The 19730-nt window shown below is 42.9% G+C and overlaps 1 protein-coding gene across 4 annotated transcripts in view; it reads right to left on the bottom strand.

Moving 5' to 3' along the window:
• LOC147305505 (IQ motif and SEC7 domain-containing protein 1-like) overlaps positions 1 to 19730 on the bottom strand; it is a 183376-nt gene that overhangs the window by 90057 nt on the left and 73589 nt on the right. The window contains exon 1 of one of the 4 annotated variants that reach the window (XM_086276540.1): positions 15619 to 18236. The exons of the other annotated variants lie outside the window; for them this stretch is intronic. Coding sequence (XP_086132666.1) covers positions 15619 to 15755 — 137 coding nt within the window. The 5' untranslated portion in view covers positions 15756 to 18236. Of the gene's footprint in view, positions 1 to 15618; positions 18237 to 19730 lie in introns of those variants that run through there. 4 annotated transcript variants of the gene reach the window in all.

Genomic DNA, 19730 nt, shown 5'->3' with positions numbered 1-19730 from the left:
TATTTTTGTGCAACAAATGGTAAATGGCCTGTATTTATATAGCGCTTTACTAGTCCCTAAGGACCCCAAAGCGCTTTACATATCCAGTCATCCACCCATTCACACACACATTCACACACTGGTGATGGCAGCTACATTGTAGCCACAGCTGCCCTGGGGCGCACTGACAGAGGCGAGGCTGCCGGACACTGGCGCCACCGGGCCCTCTGACCACCACCAGTAGGCAACGGGTGAAGTGTCTTGCCCAAGGACACAACGACCGAGACTGTCCAAGCCGGTGATTCAAACAAGGTGATTCCCAAAGATCTATTGGTCAAAAACTTATCTCAGTATGGAGTGCAGTGTTGTCTTGAAAAAAATTGAGGAAACTGGACAAGTGGAGGACAAAATACAAAGTGTGAGGCCTAAAAAACCTCTTTAAGATGATCCGTATCTTAAAGTCGTGTCCTTAAGAAACAGGAAAAAAATCCAGCAGTGACCTGACAGATGCATCTGGACCTTCAGCTGATCGATGTACTGTTCACTGATGTTTGCTCCCAATCATGATCAAAGGTACAGCAGTGAGTGTCTGTAATAGCTGGGGGAGGCTCTGTCATGGTTTGTGGTGTTTGAGATCTTTGATCCATCATTAAAACTAATGAAACTATGAATGCTGAAAAGGACCATCAGATTTGATCCACCATGCAACAGAGTCTGTAAAGCATCTGGCAGGAAATGATTCATTTTTCAGTATAAAAAACACACTATGACGCCAATGCAGTCGTACAAACTCTGTTTTATAAACTGTATTTCCACATCTGTTTGCATGTTCCAATAAATCACTGGATTTATTTCTAATTATTCCAAGCAAAATATGAAGAAATGACTCAAGCCTGCTGCACGGTACTGCATATTTCAGAAGAGAATCTAAAGAGAATATATTAAACTGGAGATTGGGACGCCCTGTTTGAGCTGCTGAATGGACACCATAATGGGAGATGAGACTTCGAGACTTCATGTTTAGATTCCACAGTTACTCGTTTAAGTTTTGGCAAAAGAGCTTTGAGGTGCACTCGTTCACAGGATGAACGATGACTACATAATCTGCGTTGCTCTCTGTTTACTACTGATTACAATAGACGATAACAGCCTCTTGAGGGAGCTGGAGAAGTGAGTCCACAGGCCGTATGTATGAGATTCATAATAACTGATGACAGCTATTTAAAAGCCTGACATTATGCAAATAGGCTAATTTTATTTGGGAATGAGATCCCGACGTTTCAAATGGAAAATAATGCTTCCACGTGATGAAGCAGATTCTTCAGTTCATCAGTCTGTTCCCTCCTGCCGCAGTCATCCTCTCACTTCCTTTCTGACATCCAGTCTCTCTTCGGCCCATCATTTCTCTGACAGCAGACAGTTGTGCAGCGTCAGGCTTTACATTTATAGTTTAGGTTTGATGCTGTGTGCGTGCGGGGTGTGTGTGGTTGTGGATCCAGTCCTATGAAGCTCAGCAGTCTTCACTAACCCTGTTAACAGTCCCGCCTTCCTCCTCGCTGAGGAGAGGCTTGATTATGGTTCGTTAAGAAACATTCACGTCATTCCTTCGGAAATAAAAACTGACATAATGGCTCCACTCACAGCAGCGGTCCCATGTAATCAGTGTCGGGAAGGTTACTTTTCAAACGTATTCCACTACAGATCACAGATTACATGCCCCAAAATGTATTTTGTAACGTATTCCGTTACGTTACTCAATCAGACTAACGTATTCTGAATAGGACTCGGCGATATGACCCAAAATTCACATCTCGATATTTTTTTAAGCCATAAAGTAAGAACAAACAGAGAGTTCTTAGTCAAAGCTGCGTCCCAGATGTCACACAGGCACTTTTATTAACATACAGATGCAAATGAAAAAATTACTCAAAAATAAATTATGAGCATTTATTAAATAATAATGCTCCATAAATAAAACAATGTTGTTTTTGTGCATAACAAAGAGCTCACAACTGTGCAGTCAAAATGTAAACTAACAGACGCTGAGCGTAATAACAAAGATTTCACAGCAGCTCTGTTCACAACTTCTACTGCGCGACCGACAGCCTGGAGTTTGAAATCCTCTTCTAATCCTAATCTAACGTGTCTCTTACAGGTGCCATTTATGGTCCTTATACACACACAGTACAGTTATATTACGTTGAAGCACAGTACGTGCGCAGTAGCTCGTTAACGGAGATTTGCCGGGTTCATCTTGTTGCTGCCTGCGGGTGAAGCTATGGGGGAGAGGCGAGGCCGAGTAACGTTGTGTAAAGACAAAAGTGGACAAAAGAGAGGCAAACTTGTGGCTCCACAACTATAATTATAACGTAACATAGACTATATTGGTCAAAGAAGCTTGCAAAGAAAAGCGTCTGGACTTCTTTAAGTTACTTGAAGACGTTTCACCTCTCATCCGAGAAGCTTCTTCAGTTCTAAGGTCAAATGGTGGAGAGAGAGGAATTCGCATGATAAGGTGGGGCCAGGTTTCACAATGAACTCACCTGAAACTCTGGCTGATTGGGACCCACACCCAGTTTCACACCTTGGCTCAGGCGATTAGAGGATCATCAGGGGTCCTTTTGTCCCTCTGTGGGGGGAAACTCCCACTAGGTTTATATCTGGGACTCTCCACCATTTGACCTTAGAACCGAAGAAGCTTCTCGGATGAGAGGTGAAACGTCTTCAAGCAACTTAAAGAAGTCCAGACGCTTTTCTTTGCAAGTTCCTTTGACTACGATGACCTGGATGACTGAGAACCTTCACAGACTTAGACTATATCGATATAAAGGATACTGTCACATCTTATATCTCGTATAAAAATATATCGATATTTTTTAAAAACTCGATATATCGCCCAGCCCTAATTCTGAATATTTAATACTTCATATATTATCAAGCTTTTTACAACCACATGAATCTACTATTGCTGTGTGATTTATTACATTATTACATTAAATCTTAATATAAATGAGTAACAGTAGGTGGACATTAGGTAAAGCTGCACGTTTTGCAGTGATCTCGTGTAGAAAACTATTCCTCGCGTATATAAAACAGGTCCGCGGCTCCGAACCGTAGTAAAGGGACCTCTGGCTGATACGTCGGGTTCATGTCGGGCTCGTAGCTGAAAACTAGCTTTACTTGTCTGGGTCAACTTTGCTAGCGAGAGACAGAGAGAGGCGTTGAAAGGCTGCTGCAACCGAACTTATTGTTTCGGAGGAAAACACGAACACAGTGCACAGCCGAGTCTATGACAGTCCATTCTCCCTGCAGCACGCACTACACTGCCCATCAGGCTGCATGCTTTAGGGCGATGCCTGTAACACTCTGCCTGTTGCCTTCATGTTAAATAACTTTTTGAATAATAATTTTTAAAAATATTTCTTTACATCATTATGAGACGCGAGATTGAGAGACAGGCATGAAAGCTTCTTCATGCGCGTTTTGTTTGGGTTTCCACTGGTGTGGAATTAACAAAAACAGAGAGGGCATAGCCGAACATATGAAACAGGAAAAGACCGCCGTGTAATCCCTTTATTTGAACAAAGTAACTGTAATCTGAATACCACCTTTTCAAACGGTAACTGTAACGAAATACAGTTACTCATATTTTATATTTGAAATACAAAATATGAGTTTAAAACCTCCACTGGCAAAGAAATGACTTCAGATGGATGTCCAGTTTTATTTGCGCACATAACAGAACTCAATGCTATTAAACAGGCACAACAACAACAAAAACCTCATCTTTTTATAATTTACCAGTCCACTGGGGAACCTTGAGTCCTTCCAGACATGCACCACAAACCAAAACAGAACAGGAATGCACCCCATCAATGCCAACGTCACTCCCAGTTCCCCTCACGCATCATAGAAGCTGCTTGGGAACAGTTTGAGGAACACAACAAAGAGATCAGAGCTTTGTCTTATTTGCCCAATCAGCTGAACACAACCAGCAACATGAAGTCCCTGCAGTTCCTCCAATGACCACTTGAGGCTAGCTCCAAAAGCCATACAGTACATCTGCTGGGCTTCACCTCCACTAACGCCATCACTCACAGAACCAGGCTAATAATATGGGTAACTGGTTTTATTGTTTTTTCTATGTAGCATTAATTAGCAAGACTTTAACTGAACCAAAGGATGTGCAGCCAGTATCCCGGTGCCAGATCTGGCAGCACAAGAGGAAACTACACAATATTAGGCATCATTTATTAGCAACAAAAGCTAATCGTGCTTATCATGGTCATGGCTATCCAGCCAAAGGCAGAACCCAGCAGTGACAAACAATATGTGCTGCAGTTTAACAGCAGAAGTGGCAGACGTTAGCATGTTCACAATTCTCCCCCAGCATAAACTCTGACACGCTGAACACAGGACACATGGTTAAGGACAGTATTTACTGCTAGTGCAGCTTCAGAGAGAAACTTTTAAAACAAAACACATAATCAAGAATTGCACTGAACCCTGAAAAGAAACGTCGTCAACGCCACATACCTTTTTTTTTTAAATTAAAGCTCCTCTGTCTCTGCTTTCGCCACCAAACCCCCTCCTGGCTGCACTGCTAGCTGCTAAAGAGGCTAGCAAAGATCTCAGCCTGCTCACTAAATAATTGAGCGGCTGTGCACTCGAGTGCCATAACACTTCAATTCACTTCACCATAGCCCTGATGGGAACAACTTACTTTTGTTCTGTAGCCTCCACTTCTAAATTAAAAGAAATGAAATGCTAAACGGCCAATATCAGCTATACTTTGGGCTGCAAGGCAGGAAACAACACCAACACCAGCCCATCAATTCGGCCTCGAGAAGAAAGGGAATAAAACAAAGCATGTGGTGGAAATGGAGACGACAGTTTGGTGTTTGTGCTGTGAACTCTCCTCTGTAGTTTAAGTTGTGATATGTGGACATCTGAGCTGAGACGCGGTTGTGTTTTTATTGTTTTTTAGGTGAGCTGCTGGGTAAATAGGTCAAGTTATGAATTTTTCATTCTATTTACAATTTTTCTTCAGATGTGCTGAGGGTATACTGTGCAGCAGGAAAATAAATGGGGAGCAAACACTGATGAAATTGACTTTCTATATTGACTTCTGCTGGTTTTCAGTGCAGTTTTCCATGAATTCAAACCTGTGCAGAACTACATCTCCCATGTGAGCCACGTCTGCTCAGCAATGAATATTACACTGCAAATCAGCACAGACAGATCTTTGACTGGATCTGTACTCAGATCCTAGCGTAACATTTGTCAATAAGTTAAAAATACAAATCTCTGGAAGCCACACTGGAGCTTAAAATGAAACCAGTTATCTGCTGTCCATCTGTGGCAGCTATATTTGACTTTCTCAAAAAAACACGACATTTTTTCCAAGAACCAAAGCATGAAAATATAATGCATAAGCTTTATATGCCTGTATAACAAATGCAGGGCTGAAAGCAACGGTTGCTTTCATTTCTGTACAGTTATTTCTTGTTGTTTCCATGCAATTATTTTTCATTGAACTCTCTCTTTCAAAACTCAAATGGAAAACCTACAGAGAAGAACTGCAGGAACAAAACGCATGGATGAAACTTTATTTGAAGGCGTTTGTTTAGCTAAATCAGTTCACATATCACTCAAAAATCACATATTTTCCTCATCCTGTTATCTGAAGCTGTGGCTGTTTCAGACTCTAACCCACTGCAGTTCCTGAAGCCTCCGAGCGGCCAAACTGTGATAGTTTTAGTCGCTTCTGAGATAATGAAGTATCTCTTGCTATAATGATGCTGTTGATGGAATTCTGAATAATAAGCACTTGTGAAACTTGCCTGAAATCTACCCAAACTACCTGTGCTTACCACTGCTGCAAAAACTATTGGTTACAGTCATGACTAGGGATGGGTACCGGTGTCCGGTGCCATGATGGCACCGGTTCTGACATAAACGATAGTAACCAGACCGAAAAGCAGCGCACATTTCGGTGCTTTATTTCGGTGCTTTTTTTCCCTGAGCTGTGATACACTTTAGATTCTAGCCAATCATTTTACGTTTCCGAGGATAGTAGGCGGGGCCAGGTACGTACGTACGTTCTGTTAAAGCAGAGCTACAGATTAAAAATGCCCAAGGCGAAGCGGTTAAAAGTCTGGCTGTACTTCATAGCAAAAGATGCAAACTCAGCAGCAACAAGTGCTTTAAGCTGATACTGTGATACTGTCAAAGGAGGTAACACCTCGAATCCGATGAAACACCTGGCGACGCATAGCGTTTTTTTTAAAGCCGAGAAATGCGCCGTATTTGATAGCTTGCTGCGAGACCTCACACCGAGCACATCTACTGCCGGTGGGTTGCCTGTTATGCAACATCCCCCAAAAACACGAAGAGGAGAGTCCTGGCCCCTAGCCCTGCCAGTGTAGCAGAAATGATGACGGATGATGATGCAGCAGCAGCCGTTCTTCTCTGCGTGAGTAGCTAATTTACGTTGAGTAGGCTAACCACGTTATTACATTAATGCATGTAAGGTGAACTAGCAAACATCATCATATCTACATGCGGCTGTCTTCTTGTTTGATGGCAGATGCTCCCTTCACCCTGGCTAAAAAGGCTAAAATGACCAAAGAAAAAGTGGAAAACAGTTAAACATGAGAGGTTTTTGGACAAAGTTTGTGTTTTTTCCATTGTTTAATCACTGCTTCCAGCCAAGAGTGATACCATATATGCCCCATAGCTGCAGAAAAGGCTAACATTGTTATATTTTTACAAAAAACAGCTGAACATGAGAGGTTTTTGGACCAATTTTGTGTTCTCCATTCTTTAAGCTGTTTGAGCACCGTTTGAGCACCGGCACCGTTTCAAAAGTACCGATTTGGCACCGGTATCGGATAAAACCTAAACGATACCCATCCCTAGTCATGACTGATTAATCTACTGAATGCTAATTATGACTTTCATAGCTGCAAAAGGCAAATTGATTGACTTTCCAGTGGTTTACTGCAAAGGCCCTCCTGCAAAGAAAGCTAAACAGAAAAACGGCGGGAGCACTTCCAAGCTAACGAAAACCAGCGTACCCAACAACGGAATCCAGGAAGTCGAGAAAACTTCGTCAAACTTGTCAGACGGCTGTAAAAGGGTTTGACCCGAGTTATTCACAACCTTCTGATGTTACAATAAAGTTACAGTCAGTAATTAGAAAAAGAGCGCGGTTGGAAGATGAGAGGCGTGAGAGGCGGGCACTCTGACTTTTGCGACTCTGTTTCTGGGAGTGATTTCAATCAAATGCACAAACATAGTAACATTTGTGGCACACAGTTTTCTGCTAATTGTGCCTATGTCTAATGGCACACAAATGCATGTATTATTTTTTTCAACTGACACTGAAATGAAACAAGTGTTTACCTGTAACAGGAACCAGATGTGAGCTCTGTTTGCCACATTTAGGGATCCTGGCCTTTAGTCCGTGGATGCTAACAGACCGATCATGCAGACACAATCAGACACAATCTGACTCACAGTGATTCGGGCTGGGAGTGGCCCCTGTTTCTCAGAGCATTTTGTTTATGATGCCATAAATGTGGTTTAATAATATATGAAAAGAATAATGATACCAACGTTCACACTGGGGGGCGCTGTAGGGAGGGTTATAAAAACAAAAACACTTATCCCAGAACAGCTAGCACGATACATCTGTGGGCTTTCAGAAGATGTGAAAACAATGAGAACAATAAGATCATGATGCGTTCGCTGACCTCACGCGAATCTCCAGACGCTGCTGCTGGGTGTAATATGTTTGTGGACTATTTTTAGTGAGTTAAGAAAACCCAGTGTGGAGTCTGCCTTAACTCATCTGTCTTTTTTCATCTTGATGCTTTTTCTGACAGCATGCCGGTTCTCTGACGAGAATGAAATGTGATTCCAACCCCCGGATGATGCAGACTCACATCAGCCATGTGGGGACACCAGGCCCGCTGCCTGCTTTGCTTCAGTTATTTGAGCCGTGTGATGATTCGACTCCAACACACCTGAAGTAGGTCAGACGAACTGTTGGAGCGTCCTGCCTACGCTGCTTAAAAGGAATCTTTTCTTGAAGTCACAGACTAATTTGGGAAATCACGTCACTCATTCTTTAACCGAGGACGACTTTTTCATGTCTTGCTTTCAAAATACTTCCAGATGAATTCACAGCTATCGTGATGTTTTCTCTGTGTTTGTTATTTGACACAGAGGACACAAAATGGAAACGGGACCTGTCACTGTTAAATTGTTCCTCGGTGGTTCCAATTTCAAATAACTGCTGTGAGTCTTTAGCGGCTCCTCGGGGTCCCGGGCCTCTGGGCAGGCACTGCTCTGTCTGGTTAGCAATCCAGCCTCAGCCCAAGCTAACTCCAGCCTCGTCATTTCTCCCTCTTTGTCTGAGCGCCATTGAAAACATCTTGAGAAAGCATAAAAGATGCAGGATGCTGGAACAGGCAAATGGCTCTTTTATGCCCCAGTTGCTTCAGTGTGCTGGTGTTGCTGGTCGCCTCCCAGCAGCTGCAGCTCAGTACAATCTTCCTCAGCTGAAGAGGACGAGGGAGCAGAGCTGCTGCGCTCCTGCGTTTGCAGTATTTAACACGAATTCATGTTTGATTCAAAACGAGTTGCAAATTTATTCAGCTGCTCCACACGACTCTGCTTGATAAGGGTGGGGGGGGGGGATCACTCTACTTCTAAGGACCGTGATAGATAAAAATGCACTCCTCAGCAGCCGCCTGTCATAGCGACACTCTACAGATCAATGACAGTAATCATCTTAATGAGAGATATGGGTCATTTCACAGAAAATGAGAATAATCCGTGAAATTGTAAGAATTCGGATCAAAACCACAATCGTTCCACCCAGTCGCCAACGTTCCCTCTAAGCTGCGTGCGTGCACATGAACCTGAATTTAAATTAACATTAAAACTTTAACAATTCTGTTTTGCAGTGTTAGTCAGTGACTGGCTGCTCCCGTATGGGATCAGAGCGATGCCACCTTATCACATAGTCCAGCCAATCACGCGATTCACATTCGTATATACGCAGCTAAGCGTTGACAGGCTATGACAGCGTCCTTATGTGCCGGTGTTTTAGCAAAGCGGCTGATGTGGAGTGAAGCCACGTTAATGACAACGTGTACAACCATTGGAGACGTGAGCAGGACAGACGGAACAACTGACGGGAAAAGTGTGGACTTTATACCAGTTTTTAAATTGCGTTGATCGGCCACGTGAAACCAGAGTTGTGATAAAATATCTGCAATGTTTGTTTTTCTTCCTGAATACTGTCGTTGTTTATATTTACTGCGGAAGAAAACGCTGGAAAGCCTGTGAACAAAGATGAAAGCAAAAACACCCCGCCCTTTCCTATTGGTGGAAAAATGTACCATGTCGACCAATCAAAAAATGATATGGCAACATGGCCTTTAAATGTTTAGGGAGGGGAAAGTTTTAGGAGTGACGGCGTGTTTGAGATGTGAGAGATTTGAGACGTTTAGCACAAATCTTGTGTAGTTAGTGTGTAGTTAGTGTGTAGTTAGTGTGTAGTTAGTGTCCAGTTAGTGTGTAGTTAGTAGTTTTGTTGTGTGTCAGAACAATGAGGCGACTGCTGAGTGTTACAGCAGTGACACATCTGCTGCTGTCAGGCCTGCAGGTATCAGGCTGTTGTTCTCCTTCATCTCATAGTGGACAGAAATGATTTTTTGGAGTGGCACAAATAATTTGTGTGGCATCAGATTTGATGCAGAACAGCTGATTGTTCTGATTGATGTGTTTTCAAAATTGGAGTTCAAGTTATTTTTACTTCCAATACCCATGTGGAAAATAAATAGAAAAACTTATAAAAGACTTGCATCAGATTTGGCTTGCTTCATATAGTTTATCATATAAGGCTTATATGATTTACTCATGAAAGTGGCCACTTTCTCATTACTTTCATATGTTAATTAATTTTTCAAGGGATCCCATATCTGTTTTCACAAACTATAAGATTTATATATATCTTTTCCATATGGGTAGTGTTAACATACTACAGGTCATGAACAAGATTCTTTTAAAATTTTCTTTTTTTTTTTTTTTTTTTAAGACTTAAGGCAATTTTATTTATTTCTTCAATAGCAGCATGTAATTTCAGGTTTTAATAACCTGAAAAACCTAACCTAAAAAAAAAACCTAAAAATAAATAAATAAAATTTTCATTGTAAGTGGGATAAAGCAGTTAATTAAAAGTCGTCTAACATAAATGTAAATGCTGTAATTAGATTATTTTAATAAACATGTGACTTGGATGGATTGGATGCTGGCGTGACCACAGTGCACACGTCTGCTGTTGCTCACATGGGTCCAAGGGACGCTCAGGGAGTTGGTGTGCTCGCTCAGACACATGAAACATTAGAGGGAACTTTGCCAGTCGGTGAACTAAAGCCTGCGATTAGGTGGGAAAAAAATGGGAAAAATCCTGTATGTGGTCAGAGATAACAGCACACTTAGCATGTGGCTAAATAACAGAGGTGGGTTCGGGAAAAGCAACTGTTGTAAAACCAAATCCAAGAAGAATCTGAATCATTTCCTCTGGTGATCTCTGCAGAGATGAAAACAAAACACGAGAAGTCTGACGCACATGTAACCTTTAATCACTGGCAAATGTTCAGAATGGACACGAGAATGAGTCTAAGCTGCACCACCCGTAATCATAAGCCCAACAGCACGTCTAACTCCAGGTAATCAGAACATTTCTTTGAATTGTTGTCTCAGCTCTGACCAATCAAACAAAACAATCTCATCTAAAAAGTTCTGAAACTTCAAAAATGTTAAATCAAAAAAAGCACGTTTTCCTTTGTTGGAGACTGAAATTTAACTGTTTTACAGAATGTCTCATATAAGTGTTAGGGTTACAGTACCTTAACTCATCTAAGGTTACTCTGACCCTAATATTTGTCCTTTTTGTTTCCTTGAGTTTAAGTTAAAGGGGTGCACAGCTGGGTGCAACACAGGTGAGTTAGTCGGGTGGGTATCACTTTTAATGGAGAGATAAAGCAACCACAAGAAACGAGAGAGAGGAGGAGCAGAGGGGTGACAAAGGGACCAGTGAGGACCAGAGGAGAATCAGGAAGATCCAGTGGACCTCCTACGACTGCCCATCTAACTTTCACTAAGTCACACTCTCTTAACAACTAACTTAAAGTCTATTATCTCACGTGAAACTTAGAGTTTCCTTCAGCTTTTCACAACCAAACCTACACCTAAGCTCAACCTCCACCTATTTCCAACATGACTCTTACACAGCCTAACAATGAAGTAAAATTAGTCTGACCCCAAACAAGTTTTTAACCTTGGATTCAGTTGAAATCTTATCGTAATCTTAACCTCCATCAAAAACGATCCTTCTCGCCCAAATCTTTCCCTTACTTCACTCTGTAAGCTCACATTATGATAATGCTTACATGAGTGAACATCGCCACGTCGTCTCATTGAACTGGACACCGCGAGGGGTTCGTGCCCGCTGTGACACACGATGATCTGGACTAACGTGGTTCCTTACTGGTCGCTCGTCACTTTGTAAGCTCTTAAATGGCTAACCTGCTAGCTCTGTATTAAGCATTTTAATGTAGTAGCAACCAACTTGTCCCCGATGGAGAAAATCATGAACATAACACTGCCACCATCTACTGCCTGACTGGTCCTGACACACAAGCACTTCCAGCTTCAAGCAGCCTTAAAGTGCTGATTTCAAGGGCAACATGTGGCTTTATTCTGGATGGAGGATTAAAAGTTAGCCAGCTTAGTTTCTGAGACTGGTCTTTCTCAGGATGTTAGTATTGCATACAGCTCTGCAGCCTTGAGGCTTATATTTGTGTGTTATCGTCGGCTCGGTAATTATGGTGCAGATAGAAAACAGGTTCAAAGAAAATGCTAATTAATGCCTGTTTTCCACCCACAAATATCAGAGGATGGTTCGCTGTGGTTGGCTGCCATCAAGCAAGCGCAGAGCTCAGAGAGACGAAGCTTCAGTCAAAGCTGAAGCTGTTTGCCTCAAACATGAGGTTTCCTCTTTGCTTCACACAGACATCCTTCTCCTACGTCCTTCATCAAGTTAGTGAAGTTTCAGTTTTTTGTACTGTCTCTCACTACAGTCGGTCTTCCCGATTAAACCTGAAATTAATCACAAAGCAAACCAGTGCGAGCACAGTGCAAGTTACCCCCAAACAGCACATCTGAAGGTCTTTCCAAAGTGACGACTGTCCTCTCGTTCCACAAAACGATCCTCACACACTCCAAACTCACCACAACCTGATCTTAAACCAGCCTCAAACCAACAAATCAGTCAGTAATCAGTAATCCCAAACAATAAAACCACTAATGAACACACACACACACACACACACACACACACACACACACACACACACACACACACACACACACAGTATAGTTAAACCCTACACAGCACAAACACTCAGCATAGATTTAAATGCAATTAATTTACCCCTCCACACACACACACTCACACATGCACGCACGCACGCACGCACACATACACAAACACACACACATGCACGCACGCACACACACTCCTATTATTAGCAGCCAGATGCAGCAGCAGCAGCAGAGCTTCTTACCGTTGTGAAGACAATGGAGACGCCTTCCATTCATTTACACTGGAGAGAATAACACCTCTCCCTATCACTTGCGTGCACTGTCTCCTCCTCCTCCTTCTTCTTCTGCTTTATTTCCTGAGCCTGCCCTGCCTTTACTCCTTTCTTCCCTCACCCCTTTTCCCGCTCTCTCCTCTCTCACCTCCCCTCTTTGCTTTGTCTACCTCTCTCGCCCAGCCACTCCCCCAACTCCTCCTCCTCCTGTGCCTGCCTACCCCTCTCTCCTTTCCTCCCTTCTCTCTCTCCGCCTTTCCTTTTAACCTCTGTCCTCCTTTCCTTTCCACCTCGCTCTCCTTCTCTGCTCGCTCTCTGCCTGCCTCTCTCGCCCCTCTCTCTGGGTGTATCCTCCATGGAGATGCATGGCTGCTTTCTTGACAGCCTCTCCTCCACGTGTCTGCTTGCATGTGAATGTGTGTGTGTTTTCACTCTCTGCTGCACACACTCAGCCTGTCAGTCACATTCATGTGTACTCAGCCATTCTTGCAGACACACAAAGCAATATTCCTTTGGTCCCAGCAGTGTGTGCACTCATCTGACCGCTGCCTGCTCCTGACACACACACACACACACACACACACACACACACACACACACACACACACACACACACACACGAGTGGGTAAGGGCTCCAAATTGATGCGTGCATCATGGCTACGTGATCACTGAAGATGTATGCGGCAGGCAGAATTAGCATGCATGCTTCTGAACAGACTCGTGCAGAGCGCCTGGGTGACAGGTGTGGCTGAGTTTGGGGCTGTGAGCCTCAGTGATGTGACTGCAGACTGGAAATGCTGCGGCCTGTTCACCAGGAAACTGCTCGGCTCCATCTGCAGCGCAGACAGCTGAGAAAAAAACCTAAAAAACAAACGGCTTGTCTTCTTCTACCTGCTCCTTTGCTTTATTTTCACCTGTTTCGCACACATCTCCTCCCCTCCTTCGCTATAGACCTTTATCCTGTTTGCTCCTCCCATCCTTGCTAAATCTGTGTCACCTTCCCTTTCTTTCCTGTGTCCTCACTCTTTTTCCCTTCTGTCCTGTATTTTCTGCAACTCCTCTTTTCTTTCCAGCCAGTGTTGTGCAGCATCAGCCACAGGCAGCGTCTGCACAATATATGATTAACACCTTACTCACTAAAGTAAGCTTAGAATAAAATACAAAGTCTAGTTAATTAAAATACAAATTTTCCCTGACCTTTTAAAACCTCAAATGATCAGCTGAAGCATCCATCGGTTCAGTTTCTTGATTGTTTATCAATTCGGGGGTCACGGGGGCGTGTCTCTGTTCCAGCCGTATGCAGCTCCGTGCTTCCCTCCTCTTTGTCCTGTCCTTCCACCTTTACCTTCTGAAGTCCTCCTGCTCCTTCTTATCTGATGTCTCTTCAGTTTTTTCCTTTCCATCTGTTACACGCCCGTGCCTTTGTTCATTTTCTGTCTGCTCATGCCCTTGTCTCTCATTTCTACTTTCTCCGCCTCATACTTCTTTACGCTACAACCCAATCCCCATCCCTAAGCTACACAAGCAATTCCTTTATTCATGGATTATGCTTCTAGCTCAGAGTCTAGCACTGCAGACGTGAGGAGGAAACAGCAGCAGAAGATGCATCAAGTAATGAAATTAGAAGATGTGTTCAAAGAGAAACAAGATATTCTGTGTCAGTCAGATTTTACAGACTTTTGTTGTTTGATCCAAACACCTGCACAGTTTATTTATTAAACACATCTTGGGATATTTTAGTGAACCAGGGCAGAGGAAGCAAGCTCGTTTTTCCACTTCTACTATGATATGACGTCATATGAAGACTACAAATACCCAGATCATGTTTCTATGTAAGCCCTGCGACAGACTGGCGACCTGTCCAGGGTGGACCCCGCCTCTCGCTCTATGACGGCTGGGATTGGCTCCAGCGCCCCCCGCGACCCTGAAAAGGATAAGTGGAAGCGAATGGATGGATGGATGGATGTTTCTATGTAATAGATTACTTTTTAACTTCAATGCGTTTTAAATCTTTTTCACCAGAAAAGTTAAAGAGAGGTGTGGAGCAGGGAAATTATTTTACTGCTATTGTTAAATAATCATCATCATTACCATTGCATTAATAATAGAATCTGCAGCATTGATATTGCATTCAGAGGTTTAAACAGTGTGTGTGTCTTTTAGAAAGACTAAGTTGCAGGAGTTGACAGGAAGTTGCAGAAGGCTTTGCAGAACTGAAACCGAAAGTCATTCTGAGCAGGTTAGACGAGGCTATTTGAATTACTAGGTTATTCAAATTGTCTGTTATACTTTTATATTCTTTTATTAAACTCTTAGTAGAGGTTCTTGATTAAAACATTTATTCAACATAGTACATGTAGTTTCAGTTAGGTTATTACACATAAGGATGAGCCTCTGGTCTGGTAAAAGGTCAGAAGTTCAACGGGTGAGATGAGAGAGCATTTGAGGACGACACACACACACACACACACACACACACACACACTCAGTTAGAGAGAATCATTTATAGGTGGAAGTTTAATCATGTTTTGACGTGTGTATATATTCTGTCTGTGACGTATGAAGGGGCGTCATTAATTCAAACCCTGATGCTATAAAATCTGTGTATGCTTTGATTAAGTCGAAGATCAATTCCGGTCTGCATACAGAATGGTCTTCCCACGCGTGTATTCATTAAAATCAATTGTTTGACCAAGATCTTCTGGACCTGGTTGTTTGTACTCTCCTTCCTCAATTATGTGAACCTTAACAGAGGTCAACTTTTCACAGAAATTTAATTTACCCCCCAAAAATCAGTGAAGGCCGCAGCATCCGTCTGGATGTGAGGTCGGAACTGAAGAAAACAGCAGCAAGGAGGAAGAGGCAGAGAAGGTGGGGGCAGGGAAAAGATGCAAGGTCACAGGAGGGTCTCAGGTCATAAATAATGAACTCAGGGTTCAAAGGTCAGCCAGATGGTCCTCCTACCTGCGGAGAGGTGTCCAAGTCCCGGAGGAGCGCAGGCAGAACAGAGGGCAAAGGTCGCAGACGGCCTGCACGCTGAACATCCCAGTGAGCTGTTGATTCACCTGCCTTCTGTTTCCCCAAAATCCTTGTGATGACATCACTAACCTGTCATCTCCATGTCAGGTGTTAGTGCCACACACACACACACACATACACACACACACACACACACACACACACATACACACACCTGCTCCGTCTCCATGTTGGAGACTTTTCATCTTTCCCACTGTGAGCTTCCTCTCAAATCCTCCTGTTTCACTCCAGCATGGCGGCTGCAGTCTCATCGCACCTGTCACTCATCAACAATCATCTGACGAAACAACCAGCTGTTGTTGAAAAAGGCAGATATTTACCTGTTAAACTGATTTTCTCTAAAAGAGTGATTGTGGATTATTTCCTTTCAAGTTCCACTTCCTAAAGAAGCTGCAGGTCAGGGGACGACGCTCCTATAAGGAATGGTCTTCCTGGAGGCTGCGCACAGACGAAATGAGTTTACATCCAGGGGTTTCCATGGTTTCCCTGGAGGTGCTGATTGGCGGTGCACACGGATCTGTTTCCCTGCTGCGTGCCCTTGGAGAGGGAGGCGCGGGCAGGGGTGCCGGGTGTTTTTCCAGCCGGTGTCACGTCTTTCTGTTGATGAATCCCGTCTTATCTGCCGAAAGCACGCTGTGAGAGTCAGTTTGTCAGTCAGATCGGCCGACAGTAAGTCAGCGAGACTCTAATGAAGGCGGTGACTCAGAAAGTGAAGCTGAGGTGTGTTTTTTGAGTGTTCCGAACAAATGTGACAAAGTTTCCATTGGAAAATAAGTTAGTTCTCCTGCAGCACTGCTAGAATGACTGGCTGTGTGGAAAACAGAATTTTAGGACACGTATACTGAATCTGATTAAAGCACACCATCATGATGAACACTACTCGAGCTTTGAATTTTAATTATTCAAATAGTCAAATTCCTATCATCTTAAAAAAAGGCTGAAATATTTACAGAAGGAAGGACTTCCTCCCCGCTGGAACAAACGAACTATAATTAGAGTTATATTTAACACGTACAATTACCTTTTACATACATTTCTACATGCTTCGTTTTTAATCAGAATTACAATCAGCCTGGGTTTCTCAAATTTTATTTTTTCTGTTGCTTGACTTTATCACTCAGGACTCCACCAGTGAGTCTCTATGTTTGTAGTTATTTAGATCAGTGTCAAAGAGCTGAACTTGAACTTATCTAGAGAAACACCTGATAATCGGTTAATCATTGGACTCTGTTAAAGCAGAGCTGGGTAGAGCTTTTTGTTGTCATATATGATGGTGTCATTAACACTTGTGGGATTTTAGCTGCTGGTGAGATAAAAGAACCAACTTCACGATTAATAAAGACACTTGCAGAATTATTGTGAAATGGAAATAATATACAGCGAGTTATATTAGCTGCCCAGTCAGTAATATTAACGTCTATGGCTAAAGCTGGCCTGCAAACTCAGCATTGACGGGGATCCAGTAGGTTGTCATCAGCCTTCAAACTCAGTGCTGTCTGATTTCAAACATTTGCACATGTGCTCGTGTATCTGCTCAGTCATTAAGGGTTCAGAGAGGCTTGAGCTGACAAAAGCATGTCGCTTAACACGAAGGCAGACAGGAACTATTGACCTGCATTGCTAACTGCCCCAGCTGGCATGTAGTTCACTGATTCTGGGACAAGAAAACAAGAAGAATCAGCCACAGTCTCTGCAGACAGCTCTCACTGCAGAGGCCTGGTAAGTCGCTGTAAGCTAACAGGCAGGAAGATTTAATCCTTGTGGGAAGCTGCAGCTTGTGGCTACAGATTAGCTACTTTGCTGGCAGATATTTTGCACAAACCTTGCTTGGCTGTTGAAATTTAGTCAAAGTCCCCGAAAGGCAAAAACCCGAGTACACAAAGCACCAAATCAGACTATTTATTACCCATCTTCCACTCGTCTGTCCATCATGATTAGCTGGCTACAGATTAGCTGCATCGTTAGCGGGTGAACCATCTATTAAAACTCGTTCAGTTTAAAGTCACTGAAAGACACGTGAGGCCACAAGGAGTGTGTCCAGAAAAGTACAAATATCACTCGTTCATCTCCTTTAAATTCACGTTCACCTGCAGTCCTCTGTCAGCACTGTCACACTTCTGAGTCACTGATCAGCTCATTAGGAATGAGTGTGTGTTGGCAGGATGAGTCAGCAGGATGAGTCGGGAAGTAGAAACGGTCACAAAAGATGACAATTTTAGTCACATAAAGAGCTCGAGCAGTAAGTGCAGGGCCGGCTGCGGTCTGAAGGTGACCGCCTTCCCTTCCTCGTACTTTCTGAATTCAGGACTTGCTGCTTCTCCCCTCAGCAGGTTTTAACGACTCGACAGGAACAAACTCCAGTGAGGTTGTTGAAAATCCAATTTGATCCAGAGATTGAGAGAAAAAAGTGCTGATGTGCTCCTCCTAAAGCGTGAACGAGTTCGATCTGTTTCTCTCTGCCCACCCTCCTGCTACCTCCTCCTTTTCTCTCTCACTAAGACTTTAATTGAATTAGCTCTCACTTGCAGGCTCAGTTCACCTCCCCTTGACCCTCAGAGCCATGACTGGCACTCGGAGCTCTTTTCTCATATGAGATAATAATCATGATTTAAGGCTTCAATGCTATTATCACTTTTTCATTCCAGTAGTGTTGATATTGTTTTTGACTGAATTTATTCTACCAAGAAGTCATTGTGATGCATCCGTGTCTCCTCTGCCAAAGATAGCCATAAAGTCGCTCTACAACAGGAACTAATCAGGATACATTTCTTTATGTAAGACGAGTGCAGTAACATGCCCACAGCTATGGTGCCTCTGCAAGCCACTCTGCAACCCTGCACCGCTGCTCTTTTCATGGCTGAATCGATGTCATATCTGTTGTCATTGACGACTAGTGTGTGCTGTTCTGTGGTTTTTCTGCTGCCTGATGCGTTCACAGCATGACTGTAGAGGAGCCACGAGATCCGAGAACAGAGCGTTACCCCCCAAATATAGATCACTGCAAATGGAAACAGTCTAAAGATGTTTAGTCACACTCTGAGCTGTTCCCAGCCCAGTCCACAGATCTCTACAGCATGTCATGGATCATCTTTGGGGCATCCTCCTGGTTGGACATTCCCAAAACAACTCACATAGAAGACATCCCGGTCATACCTGCACCACCTGAGCAGTGTCCTTCTGATGTGGAGGTGTAGTGGCTCTTAGGCGCCCCCTGAAGGAGCTAAATGACCCCATCAGGCAGAGCCCAGATATTCTGAAATAACCAACTAAATAATCTGTGTTCATTTAGTTTGTGATTCGATAGAATTAAGTAAAGCAGCAATTTAATAAGTTCATAGTAGAGAAGAAGAACGATGCCAACAGACAGTTTAGTAAACTCAGAGTATGTCAGGGTTGTGTTGATGAGATGGGCGCCACTTTGTGCACCTTCTGCAAATTTTACATTCTTTTTGGATTCATTTACGTCTAAAACTGACAACTAAAAATTAAACATGTAAACATATAAAAACATTGCTTTAAAGAAAATCATAAGTGTCCAAGAAATTACCTGGAAAATGAAAAACGGTTAATAAGACGCTGTGATTAATGAGTAAATAATTAACAAAGCACTTTGATTTGACTGTGTTTGTGTAGATCTGCACGTGATAAGATGACGAAGGTGTCAATTAACGTGATTAATGTGTCGCGTGCACTTCCTGTTTGAACGTCACACAAAAACCCCACAAGAATAAGACAGATTCATGGAGCATCTTTAGAATCATAAGGGTTTTTAATCTTAATCTTCATCATTCACCACCGTCATCCTCATCATTACCGACCATTGCAATAGTCGTTGTCGAGACATCATCACAGTTGTTAATAACTGCACAGAAACAATCATCACCACCTTCGACATCATCATCATCACTTACATTCTCATCATTTCCAGTTTTCAGTTCTTTTTTGATTTCATACTTTTTTAATATATTGTATATCATCCAAGGTCGATCTCTTTTTTAAATAATTTACATAAGAATAAAGTCAACAGACTGAAGGAT

The sequence above is a fragment of the Aulonocara sp. 'chitande type north' Nkhata Bay genome, linkage group LG20, assembly GCF_057382095.1.
Source record: "Aulonocara sp. 'chitande type north' Nkhata Bay isolate Kocher_YH1m ecotype deep benthic linkage group LG20, A_spYH_male_GT1.1, whole genome shotgun sequence".
NCBI lineage: Eukaryota > Metazoa > Chordata > Actinopteri > Cichliformes > Cichlidae > Aulonocara > Aulonocara sp. 'chitande type north' Nkhata Bay.
The sequence above is the reverse complement of the archived record's forward strand: the minus strand, read 5'-3'. Positions and strand labels throughout refer to the sequence as shown.